This window comes from Saccopteryx leptura, chromosome 1, assembly GCF_036850995.1.
Source record: "Saccopteryx leptura isolate mSacLep1 chromosome 1, mSacLep1_pri_phased_curated, whole genome shotgun sequence".
NCBI lineage: Eukaryota > Metazoa > Chordata > Mammalia > Chiroptera > Emballonuridae > Saccopteryx > Saccopteryx leptura.
In genome coordinates, this window is record NC_089503.1 from 124,743,840 (window position 1) to 124,756,763 (window position 12,924).

Below are 12,924 nucleotides of genomic sequence, written 5' to 3' on the forward strand. Positions count from 1 at the left end.
CTGCTGCTATCAATGAAACTTATTAATAGGGCAATTTAAACAAAAGTCAATATTTTTACTCTATAAAGTTAACTTGTAGTTAGATATGACTAAAGTGCTTTGAGCTGGATTTAAGTCAATTCAATCATCTTACAAAGAATTGACAGTTTTTCTCATTGATTTTGTAATTATAACAGCTCTTTTTTATATATGTATAATTTCCACCCCCTCTTTCCTTCATTCTCACCCAATACTTTCTATAAAAAGATTTCCCCTTTCTCTTTATTTGATCTTGCTCTAACAATTTACTCTCGTTTAAAATAAAGTATCACTTAACCTCCAAATTATTCTTAACCTTCCAAAAAGATTGGATAGCAAGAGAGGGTGGAAATGAACGCAAATTCTCTGCCGGATGCAGGCATGTGTGAATCTCAGCATTATTTTCAAGGGCTACATAAAGATTTTATATCATTTTAAAAGAATCAATTTAACCTAAGAGTATTTGAAGAATGTTTCTAAACTTCCTAAGCGAAGCTGCCACTGTCAGGTGTCCAGTTCTCAATGTTGATCTTCATTTGCAGGTTTATTGTTGTGACGGCCCTGATTTTAACAGACTCCGAGAACATTCATGAGTACCTACTCCAGACATTGCCTAGTTCTCGTAGCTGTTTACTTTAGTGCATTCTTATTAATAAGACTTCCATTTTAATGGTAGAATGATCCCTTGGAATTAAATTGATAACTACTGGTTAGAGACCTTGTCTTCTTCATGCGGCTTCAACTTCTAATACTGATGACTTTGATAGTTACCACTCTGGCTTGAAGTTTTATTTACGCATGATCAGACTTTGATCTTGGAAATTATTTAAGTCCTAGAAAGATTGAGCTTGTCAGATTATGTTAGAGCCAGTATTAAAATCAAACCCAGAAGTTTACTAACTACATAAATTCCCCCCATCTCCTCCAAGTAATTTAAAAATTAGTCCCATTTTTCCCCCCAAAAGCACCGCATCCTCAAAACACATCCTGCCAGTCTTTTTCTTGGGAATGCCACATGGTGAGGGGTTTCTGTTTTCCACACCCATTTCATGAATAGTTGTTATGTTCTGGGACAGATGTTCATCTGAAGCCAACCAGGATTAGCAACTTCCAATGAATCACCTTAAAGCTTGCAGAGAAACAGCAGGTGTGTGGCCCTGGCCGGTTGGCTCAGCGGTAGAGCGTCGGCCTGGCTTGCGGGGGACCCGGGTTCGATTCCCAGCCAGGGCACATAGGAGAAGCGCCCATTTGCTTCTCCACCCCCACCCCCCCCCTCCTTCCTCTCTGTCTCTCTCTTCCCCTCCCGCAGCCAACGTTCCATTGGAGCAAAGATGGTCCGGGCGCTGGGGATGGCTCCTTGGCCCCTGCCCCAGGCGCTGGAGTGGCTCTGGTCGCGGCAGAGCGATGCCCCGGAGGGGCAGAGTATCGCCCCCTGGTGGGCAGAGCGTCCCGCCCCTGGTGGGTGTGCCGGGTGGATTCCGGTCCGGCGCATGTGGGAGTCTGTCTGACTGTCTCTCCCCGTTTCCAGCTTCAGAAAAATACAAAAAAAAAACCTACAAAAAAACCCAGCAGGTGTGTGGCTGAATGTGACAGGGCGGTTCTGTCTGCTCGGTTTTCTGGTAAGCACTCACTCTGCCCTGCGGGGACATTCCCGGCACTCATTGGAGTGTTGATGGTAATATTATCCTTCTAGTGGTCAGCTGAAGAGTGTCCAGTCACTTTTGACTCTTCGTCACTTCCTATCCATTTGGTCACCAAAATCCCATGAGCTTTACTTTAAAATGTCTCTTAAATGTGCCTGACCTGTGGATAAAGCGTTGACCTGGAATGCTGAGGTCACCAGTTCGAAACCCTGGACTTGACTGGTCAAAGCACATATGGGATTCGGTGCTTCCTGCTCCTCCACTTCTCTCTCTCTCTCTCTCTCTCTCTCTCTCTCTCTCCCTCCCTCCCTCTCTCCCTCCCTCCCTCCCTTACCTCTCTAAAATGAATAACAATAAAGATAAGTAAAATGTCTCTTAAATGAGCAACTTCCTCTCCCTTCCTAATGTAGCCACTTACCCCAGTTAAAATGTCTTCAATTACTGCAGGCATCCTCTTTCTGCACTGCAAAGCCCTGGTAATCATCTCTCCAGTATCTACACAGAGTCCTGCTGCCTTCCCTGTAAATGTTCAGAATCTGTGTTCTTTTTCTGTTCCCCTCTTCTAGATGTGTAATACTATACTAATCCCTCTGTTAAACCATTAAAATTCCTCAGCCTGGTCTGTTAGTCGGTTAAGGTATCATGGTGGGATAGGGTTAATTTTCCCTGGGTATTCAGACATCAAAGTAGGCTGCATGGAGGAGGTGACATTTAAATAGCACTTTATGGCCTGACCTGTGGTGGTGCATTGGATAAAGCCTCGACCTGGAATGCTGAGGTTACCAGTTCAAAACCCTGGGATTGCTGGGTCAAGGCACATATGAAAGTTGAAGCTTCCTGCTCCTCCCCCCATTCTCTCTCTCTCCTCTAAAATGAATAAATAAATTAAAATAATTTAATTAGCACTTTATGAATGAGTTTTAAGGTCATCAGAGAATGGGTTTTCAGTCTGAGATAATGGAGAGGACTTGGTCTTTCTTATCTTCTGGCCCTGACAGTAGGTTTTGTTAGGTTGGGTTTTTAATTTCAAGCAGGCCATTTTAATGATCTATGCCTTGAATGTCTCATTTATAAAATGAAACCTCACAGGGTGTTGAAAGAAAGTGATAGATGGTACAATACTGAAATAAGGTTTTCAGAACAAACAAATTCCAGTCAAGGTTTTATTATTATCCGACCATGTGGCTATGTAATTAGATAATTAGATAATAATACTAATAACTGACATTTATGGAGCAGTTTATATTTTTCTAAGCACTTACACATCCATTATCTCATTAGGTGCTCAAATTTGCAGAGATTAAATTTATAGAGACAGAAAGATGAAGTGTGCTTATGAACAGGCACTTGGAAGCCAGACTGGCTTGCAAGTACCAAGACCCACCACCCACTCTCTGTGATCTCAGTTAGTGGGACCTCCAGATCTGTCATCATAAATGAGGATGATGGTACCTTCCTCACTGGAGTCTTTTTAAGATGCAAATGGGTTAATGGACATCAAGAGCCCAGGGCAGTCCCTGGGACTTAGGGAGTGTTCAGTAAAGGTCAGCTGGTAGTCTACCCTCATCATCGTCATTATCATTGTGCTTTTACAAACCCAAAGGTGGATTAGAGCCACGGACTACTGAATTCTATCCCTGGGATATTTTTTCAATACGCACCCACTGACTCCAGTGACATGACGGTAAATAAATAATAACTTGGGAATGCCATATTGTAGGCCTCTGGCCCTTTCTGTCTTATTGAAGAGAATGTGGTTAGTTTGTTAAGTTTTGCTGTATCCTGGGACAGATGTTCAGATAAGAAGCAAGAATTTGTAATTACAGGTAAAGTCCCTCTAAGCCTGTGCAAACAAAATAAGTACACATCATTATGAAAACCCTAAAATATCTATAATAGTTAATTTAAGAAGAAACTGTCTATACATTGTAGTGTATATGCTAATACAACAAATGAGTTATGAGTGTGAACTGTTACACAGAAAATTCACATGGCAATCCTCATGTGCTGGGTTAGTCTCTGTCTCTCGGATGGAGGGCAGCAGGCTTCCCCTCGTCAACACCTGCAATCTCTAAGGAGAGGTTCTTTGGGGAAGTCCCACAAGCTGAGGTGTGAAGATTTCTCCTGCGAACAAAATGACTTCTATGTAGTAATGAATTTTTCAACCTTAAAATTTTGATATGTGTATATGACCTACATTGTGGTTTGATATTAAATGACAACAATTCCAGGACTCAGGAGACAAGGATCCAAAGTCTCATATTTATTTTACCAACTGTATAACATTGGCTGACCTCTTAACCTCTCCATACCTCTGATTAAACTTCTAAGAATAAAGAAAAAGGTAGATTCAAGGGCAGTTTTTTGTTTTTCACAGATTGCTGTGTGGTCTGTAGTCAGTTTATATATTTGAAAACATATGGGAAATTAGTGTTATACTCAAATACTTTGCTCCAGGTGTCATTCTAGGACCTGTGGCTGATTCCTTGTCCCTCATCTCTCTGGTTCCCTTAGAATTTCTCCCCTCTCTCCAGTTGGCACTACTTGTCTTAATCAGATTAAGAACACACACTCTCTTGAGTTTTGTCAGTTTATTAAAAAATGGCTTCACTTCCTCATCCTGGCCTCCAGAGCTGACTCATTTTGAGTATCTACCTGAGCTCAGCTTTGTCCCATGATGGCGAAGGTTCAGAATGGTCAATGTAGTCACTGTGACCTTTTGATCAATGTCCTGAAAGTTTACATACCAGAGTGTGTCTTCTGCTTCCTGTGACCTCAGAGAACAGTGTGGTCCACTGTTCCTCATAGTTGCAGTTTCTTCAGGAGCACTGAACTGCAACAAAGGCAGATTCCATTTCCCACACTGGAATTCCATGTCCCGGTCTCCTCCCCACCACCCTGTGAAGTCCTCTCACATTGCCACCATCAACCAGCGGATACACATTGTATCCTCAAGACTGCAGCCTAATTTTACCACTAGCCCAAGCAAGACTTGATGGAAAGTCCTAAGTGTTGAAGAAAAAAGAAAAATGATTTAATGCCAAAAACAATAAATGCATTTAAAAGCTCTGGAAAACTATTTTCTACCTTGGTGCATAGTAATGTTCGGATCACTTACAACAAAATGGTGTGATCTTGATAACATTATACGGAGTGAAATAAGAAAATCAGAAAAAAACAAGAACTGCAGGATTCCATACATTGGTGGCACATAAAAACGAGACTAAGAGACATGGACAAGAGTGTGGTGGTTAGGGGGGGGGGAGGGAAGGAGGGAGAGGGGGAGGGGATGGGGAGGGGCACAAAGAAAACTAGATAGAAGGTGACGGAGGGCAATCTGACTTTGGGTGATGGGTATGCAACAGAATTGAATGACAAGATAACCTGGACATGTTTTCTTTGAATATAAGTACCCTGATTTATTGATGTCACCCGATTAAAATAAAAATTTATTTATTAAAAAAATAAAGCTAATTAAGTTTTAATTATATGTAAATTTTACTTCTATTATAAAGTAATTAAGAATTGTTCTATAATATTAACTTTTTGCATATTCTCATATATCTATACTTACTAAAATTGAAATGAATAAAAGCAGTTGATTTAAAACCTAATGAGCGATGGAAAAATTACTCTAAAATGAATACAGTGTTTTGTCTCCTGTTTGTCCTTGCCAGGTGATATGTTTTTGTAATATTATGATATATGGTTCATTGTTGCAATTACTTTTGTCAGAGTACATCTAAGTTTTATGCTTGAGATGTGTGAATAAAGTAATGAGATGGAGAATTTTGGTTTGTGTTCATTGAGTATTGATCAAATACTCAGCTGATTCTATAAAAGATGAGCAGATCAGATCATTTCATAATGTATATTTGGGGAGCACATAAATCATATTTTTAATTGAAATCCCTTTTAAAAGGGTTTGTTCCATTGTCACCTTGAGATCCTACATGGAGAGCATTTGTAACTTTCTGGAGCTAATTTGTATGAATCTATTAAGAATTTACCAAATTGTTTAACTTGCTAACTACAGTATATCTGTAATGAAGTTTGTCAGAGTATATTCACACAGTCTTTTTAAAAGGCAAATAACCAGGACATACAACTCTTTTCATTATAGATTATGTTAAACTATTTATATGAGAGTGAAGATTTTACTTTATTCCATTTTATTGACATTTCTAGTGGTTTGTGCACTGTTGTATTCGTTTCTGCTTTCTTTGCCCTTTGTGTACTTTATTATGGGGGAGGGGACATGGCAGGGCTTGGACAGAGTGCCCTGAGAGAAATGGCCAAAGAAAGTGTCAATAGAGAGCCACCCATTGTCAGGTAAAATGGTGACCACTAACCTTCAAGGGCCTTAGCTCTTCCATCATAGCTCACTCTCTCCTATTGATTTGTGACCTTCAGGAGGTTAGGGACCAGGAAGCAAGGCTTTGGCTACAATTCATCACTGTCCTCCTAGTACCTACCTCTTCCTCCTCCTCCCTGCAGTTACTCTCCACCCACCCTTGCCCCCATCAGCCATCTTTCTTTCTCCTTCCCATCAGTGGTCCCCCTTTCCCTTCCAGAGTCTCTCCCATAGCTCAGCCTGCCCACCCCTCGGCCTCAGAGACCACCTGTTGGCTCTGTCTCTCTTCCTGCCAATTTCCACGTCAGCAGTAGGGACAATATGTTTCTGGCTTCCAGAATGAAACTCTCAGAATATGCACTCTCAGAAACTCTCAGAATAGAGACATTATATAGCTGGTGATTAGGCCTATAATACCTTCAGTATAGATTAAATGATTTTTTTTTCGTAGTCTATTGCAAGCTTCACCATCTGGTATATACTGTTTTCTTGGGACTCTATTTTCTAAATTAAAAGAAAAAGGATTACAATACTTTTGTTATGTCCTTCATGATGAAATTGACGATGAATGGATAATACTTTTATCTTCTTGATTAACTTTTTTCCAGAAACTCTTGAGATTCCAAAATACCAGGTCTTTACCTGTATTAGTTGATTGGATTATTATTCAGTATCCAATGATGAAAAGATATTTTTGCTTTGTTTAGAACTTCTGTTGGAATATCAGAGGGAAAGGGAAGCTCTGTGACGGTAAAACTAATGTGAACCAATGTTTTTTTTAAGAGTGAACACATTATTTTATACAAAATAAGGCTCATGTCACATCAAATCAGAAGTCTCAGTTGAAATATAAAGCCATGTTCTATTCTGGAAAAGTAAAAAAAAAATCTTGAAATTTGCTTATACTTATTAGAAATGATACTATTGCCTGAAATGGCCAAAGAGAGAAATAAAGGATAGGATGGTGATTATACCATAGCCTATGTGTATATAATTACCTTTCATCTGAAAAGAAGTAACTCAGGTAAGATAACATGGGAAAACTTGTGTTGCCAAGTCCTCCTCCCCCCAAAATCACTGATCTTACTCCAATCCCCTCTCAAACATACACAATAGAGAAAACACTTCCACTCCTCTCTACTTCTTTTAATTCCCAAAGTGAATGTGAAACTTGATTAAAGAAATTTTGCTTAAAAGGAAAATGAGCAAACTCTTGCAAGGATCTCCATCTATCAATATATAAAATGCACAATAATAAAACACAGTTTCTTTTGCAAAGTACAATTAAATGACAAAGCTACGAACTTATCCCCACCTCTCCATCACTTGCACTGTCAGCCATGTTAATGTCACCAATTGTAACACTGTCCTGTCTTTGTTCTCCTGCTGTGCACAGCTGTCATGGCAAAGCTTACTGGCCATCAGAGATCCTATGAGATTAGGGTGAATTCTACATTGTAGGAAGAACTATTAATATTTCAAGCATTGTCAACCCTTCCGGGGTTGAGGTATTACATCATTATTTATACAATAGAATTTGTTACTGATTGTAAGGTTTTTGAGGGTTTTAGCAACCTGATAATTAAGTAGAAGATATAATTACATTAACGCAATTAACATGTACCAAAATGTGGACTTTTAAATGTTTCTGATATTGTCTGATCCAAAAATAACTACTTGATTAACTAATTTGTCTGATAAGAAATGTCTCTATGTAGGTCAGGATGAGATCATCTGAAAAAAAAAAAACTACTCTTTTGAGAACTTCTAAACCTGCAAAAAAAAAAAAAAAAAAATGAAAGAAATCTCATTAAAGAGCCAGAGTCAAATTATACGGTCATTTTAGTTCTCAGAATTCAAAGCATAGATGGCTGGAATCGTGAGCATGTGATAATTCTAGGCTACTCTCAATAAATAATACATGTCATTTCTGCTTCTCTGTGGCTGACACTTACTTCTCTAAATGACTTTCAATGCAGGGCCCAGCCTGCTCTCCCAGAGTGCACTTCAGCTCAATTCCAAAACTGAAGGGTCCTTCCAGTATCCAGCCAGCTACCATAGCAACCAGACCCTGGCCCTGGGTGAGACCACCCCATCGCAGCTCCCTGCCCGCAGCAGCGCACAAGCCCGAGGTGCTGTCCAGAGCTTCAGCCAGGTATGTGTGTGAATGGGGCCCTCTGCTGTGTTGTCTGTGGGCTGCCAGGGAACAGGCCGAAGCAGAGCTGGGAGAGGCCATGGGATCACTCCTGCCTTTCTGTGGCATGTCCCACAACTTACCAAAGATGCCTTTGGGGCTGCGAGTGAAGGAAATGAATAATAAAATACCATGATAGAGTAACACTGAATTGTAAACGTGCTTTCTTTAGGAATATCTGTGAGTTGCTCATGCTATATTTATACTGTATATATTTCTGTATGAATACGTGAATGTGTGGCTTTACTATTTCTGTGTCTACAAGAGATATAAATATGGCATTCTGATTTTGTGTGTGGAACAATATATTTTTTTCTCCTAAAAAAAAACCATGAAATTATTCTTTAGGGTTACTCATATAAAGAAACATAAATGATAATCAAGTATTTAAAACCATTCTGAAGATAATTGTGATTAGTTCAGGAATAGATTTTAAAATGTGCCCTTAGTTGTTTTTTTAAAGTGTATACTTGTTCTTAGAGTTTCACTGCATAGATTTGTTAGCTGCTGGTCAAACCAGCTCCAGATTAGTAGCCATTAGAAGTGGCTACTAATCTGAAGTGTTTTCACAAAAAATGTAAATGTTGGAATGGATGGATGGATAGATCTTTTTATTTTGATAATTTATGGTTTGAACTATATTATTCAACTTAGCAGAATTAATATATTGGAGGGCTGTCTTGTTTTAAGCTATCTTAAACTTTAGTAGCATAAAGCCCTTTAATCTCTTACTCTGGGAATGAAAAATTCACAGTTCCAAACACAACCCCTTTAGCTAATGAAATTAACGTCATCTTTTCTGCATTTATTGAGCTGTACATCTGCTATCTGACCCGTCATTGGCTCCTGTAACAACCAAACCTATCTTTGCCATCAGTGAATTGTCTTTATTCACCCATATGCCTTTCCAACTAAACTAAAAGCTACTTGAGGGCCAAGCCATGTTCATCTTAATCAGCAGCTCCTCGCCATCCACACTGTTTCCAAGAAGTCTCTGCAGGCAGATAGACAAAGTACAGTAGAATGGTGTAGTACAGTCACCATGAGATGCCTATTTTAGGTGACATGGATGTAAATGAAGCAAAAGCAGAAAATTCTCAGTGCATTTTAATTATTAAATTATAGTCCTGCAATATATTGAAAATATGATCGTGTTCTTTAAACAACACCCTTGTCCATCATTGGCTTTGTAACTTTTAGCTTGTGGTGTTGAACTATAGATTTCATGGGTAAAAGGTAGGGAGAATTAAAAGTTTCACTGAGAAGGAAGGTCTTTCCACTGTGGTGGCTCAGTGTGTGACCACAGTTCAGGAGGTGCCTTGGTTTGGAAGAAGAAATGGAGGTATACAGTGCTTGAGAGGGGAAGGACTTTGAAGTCACCAAGTCCAGGTTTTAAGGTAGGGACACAGGCACTATCCTAGAACATGGCATGTCCCGCTCAGAATCACCAGTCTGTTCTACCTCCCATACAGAAATGGGAAGGGATACATGAAAAAATATCTAAAGATAAGACTTATTTATTAGAAAAACTTTTATATATAAAAATATACATTTATTAATCATATACAGAAATAGTGCTTATTGCTTCATTATATATGAACATTCTATAATGTTTGAAATATCAGGTGATATTGTTAAAATTTTATTTATTTTTATGTTATTTGTTAGAGCAACAAAACTTTATTTCTTTTCTTTAACTGACTTTATTGGGGTCTCATTGGTTAATTAAATGTTAGTTGGAGGAATCACACTACCTGATATCAAACTATCCTGCAAGGTCATAGTAATCAAAACAGCATGATACTGGTGAAAAACAGACACATAGATCAATAGAACAGAATGGAGAACCCAGAAATAAATCTATGCCTTTATAGTCAATTAATATTTAACAAAAAAGGTAAGAACATACACTAGGATAAAGATAGTCTACTCAGTAAGTAGTGTTAGGAAAATTTTATAGATACATGCAAAAAAAGAAAAAAAGGAAACTAAACCACCTTCTTATACCACACACAACAATAAACTCAGAAAGGATTAAAGACTTAAATGTTAGATTCAAAACCATAAAAATTCTAGAAGTAAACATAGTGAAATCTCAGACATTTCTTGTAGCAATACTTTTTTCTGACATATCACCTCAGGCAAGGAAAACAAAAGAAAAATAAAGAAATGGGACTACATCAAATTAAAAATGTTTTGCACATCAGTGGAATCCATAAACAAAATGAAAAGACAACACACTGAATGGGAGAACATGCTGGCTGGTACATCTGATAAAGGCTTAATATCCAAAGTGCACAAGGAACTTAAAAAACTCAATACACACATACACATCAATTAAGAAATAAGCAAAAGACCTGAGTAGACATTTCTCCAAAGAAGACCTACAGATAGCCAATATGGATATGAAAAGGTGTTTAACTTCAATAATCTTCAGAGAAATGCAGATTAAAACCACAATGAGGTATGACCTCACACCTGTCAGAATGGCTATCAGTAAATCAACAACAGGTTTTGTCAAAGATGTGGAGAAAAGGGAAGCCTCATGCACTGTTGGAGAGAATGCAGACTGGTGCAGCCACTGTGGAAAACAGTACGGAGTTATCTCAGAAATTAAAAGTAGAGCTGCCTTATTTCCCAGCAATTCCACTTCTGGGAGTATATCCAAAGAAACCCAAAATGACAATTTGAAAGAATATATGCACCCCTATATTCATTGCAGCATTATTTACAATAGCCAAAGTTTGTTCCCATCAGTAGATGAGTGGATAAAGAAGAAGAGGTACATTTACATAGTGGAATACTACTCAGCCATAAAAAAGAAAAGGAAAAAAAAAAAAGAAAATAAAATCTTACCTTTTGAGATAGCATGGATGGACCTGGAGATTATTATGCTAAGTGAAATAAGCCAGTCAGAGAAAGACAAATACCCTATGATTTCACTTATATGTGGAATCTAATGAGCAAAATAAGCAAACAAATAAAAGAGAAACAGGCCCACAGATACAGAGGACAGACTGCCACCTGTCAAAGGGGAGAGGGGTTGAGTGCTGGGTGAAAATAGTGAAGGGATTAAGCAAAGAAAATAGTGAAGGGATTAAGTAACGACACAGACAACAGTGCGTCCATTGCAGGAGGGAAAAGAGGTGTGGGGAGGTGGAGGAGGGTAGACGGGGTAATAGATAGTGATGGAAGGAGACTTTATTTTAGGTGGTGAGCACACAATGCAATACACAGATGATGTATTGTAGAGCTGTGTACCGGAAACTTGTATAGTTTTATCAATGAATGTCACCCCAATAAATTCAAAAAATTTTAAAAAATTTATAAAGTTTTCAGGTATATAATTCTATACTCCATCACCTGTACATTGTATTGTGTGTTCCATTTCCATTTATCTGCTCTTTATCCTCTTCTACCTCTCCCCATTCCCTTTCCCTCTGGTAATAACCATACTGCTGTCTGTGTCCATGAGTCTTTCTAAAATCCTTGAAGGTCATTCTCCTTAGACCTCCTTAGAAGGTCATCCCATCTAGGATGAGATGATGGGGCTCGGTGGGAGAGAGAGTGTGAGATTCTTCCTGAGGACCCCAAATCCTTTCCAGGAAGTAACACGAGTCCATGTATAGTTACTCTTTCCTGCCCTCTGCTCTCTGCTCAGCTACCCTGAAGCCTCCCTGCCCCAGCCTCTAACAGGCTGTAGGTCACCCCTCTACCCTCCCTTTCCTTTTCCAAACCAACCTTGGCCTTTGTGTGGCTGTTTTGAGATGCCACAGTCAAAGCAGAGCTTCTCTTTCAGTTATATATGTGTTATCTCTGGGTTAGTCTTTAAAGCATTCAGGACGTTTATTGGGTGCCTGCTGTATGGTATGAGCTGATGGACCTGCTCGGAATGCAATAGTAAAGAAAACAGGTCCCTGTCCTTACAGAACTCTTCTAGGAGCAGTAATAGGAACTCAGAAAATCAACACAGTGAGTAAGTTGATTGAATAGTTTGTTAGAAGGTGATGATTTCTATGAGGAGGCCATACGTGCAGGATAGGCTAGGCAGGATTCAAAGTTCGAGATTCAAAGTTCGGGATGGGGTGTGGCATAGGAGAAGGTGACATTTGGGCAAAGACGTGAAGGAGGAGAGGGACACAGCTGTATAGCTTCTGAGGGACAGCAAAAGCGTGGGTCCTGGGTAAGGCTGCCTGGCGCGTTGACGCAGCAGCAAGGAGGTCAAGGTGGTTGGAATGCGCTGCAGGAATTGTGAGGGGATGAGAGACCCAGTTAACCATTACATGAATCTTGCCTTCTACTCAAATTTTAATGAGGAATCGCTGGCGAATGTTACGCAGAGGCACAACATGACCTGACGTATATGTAGAAAGCACCATTCTGTCATACCACGTATAAGAGTACCCTACAGTTGGGTCTGTAAATCTGTTTCTTCCCATCAGATTGCCTTGCTGCAAGTGTGGGAACTGTGAGATTCATCTCTATATTCCACCTCACTGGCCCAAGGTTCACCAAATATTCAGCAGTGTCCTCCACCCCCGGTCTTACTCTTTATAACTGTGCAGCGAAGGGCTGTAGGTGGGAGCACCAGAGGACTTGGCTCTCCTCCAGGCTTTGTCTGTTTTCACTCACATGCAATTTCCCACCGATTATGTGAAAAGCTGAATATGAAACTTCTGGTGCAGAGGAGATACTCTAAAAATGTTGGTTTCTCC

At 39.4% G+C, this 12,924-nt stretch overlaps 1 protein-coding gene across 8 annotated transcripts in view; it reads left to right on the forward strand.

Annotated features, from left to right (window-relative positions):
* Positions 1–12,924, forward strand: part of CTNND2 (catenin delta 2) — a 944,271-nt gene that overhangs the window by 508,828 nt on the left and 422,519 nt on the right. For all 8 annotated transcript variants that reach the window (XM_066374395.1, XM_066374422.1, XM_066374405.1 and 5 more), the window contains one exon: positions 7,995–8,170. In XM_066374395.1, the coding sequence (XP_066230492.1) occupies positions 7,995–8,170 (176 nt within the window). The remainder of the gene's footprint in view (positions 1–7,994; positions 8,171–12,924) is intronic.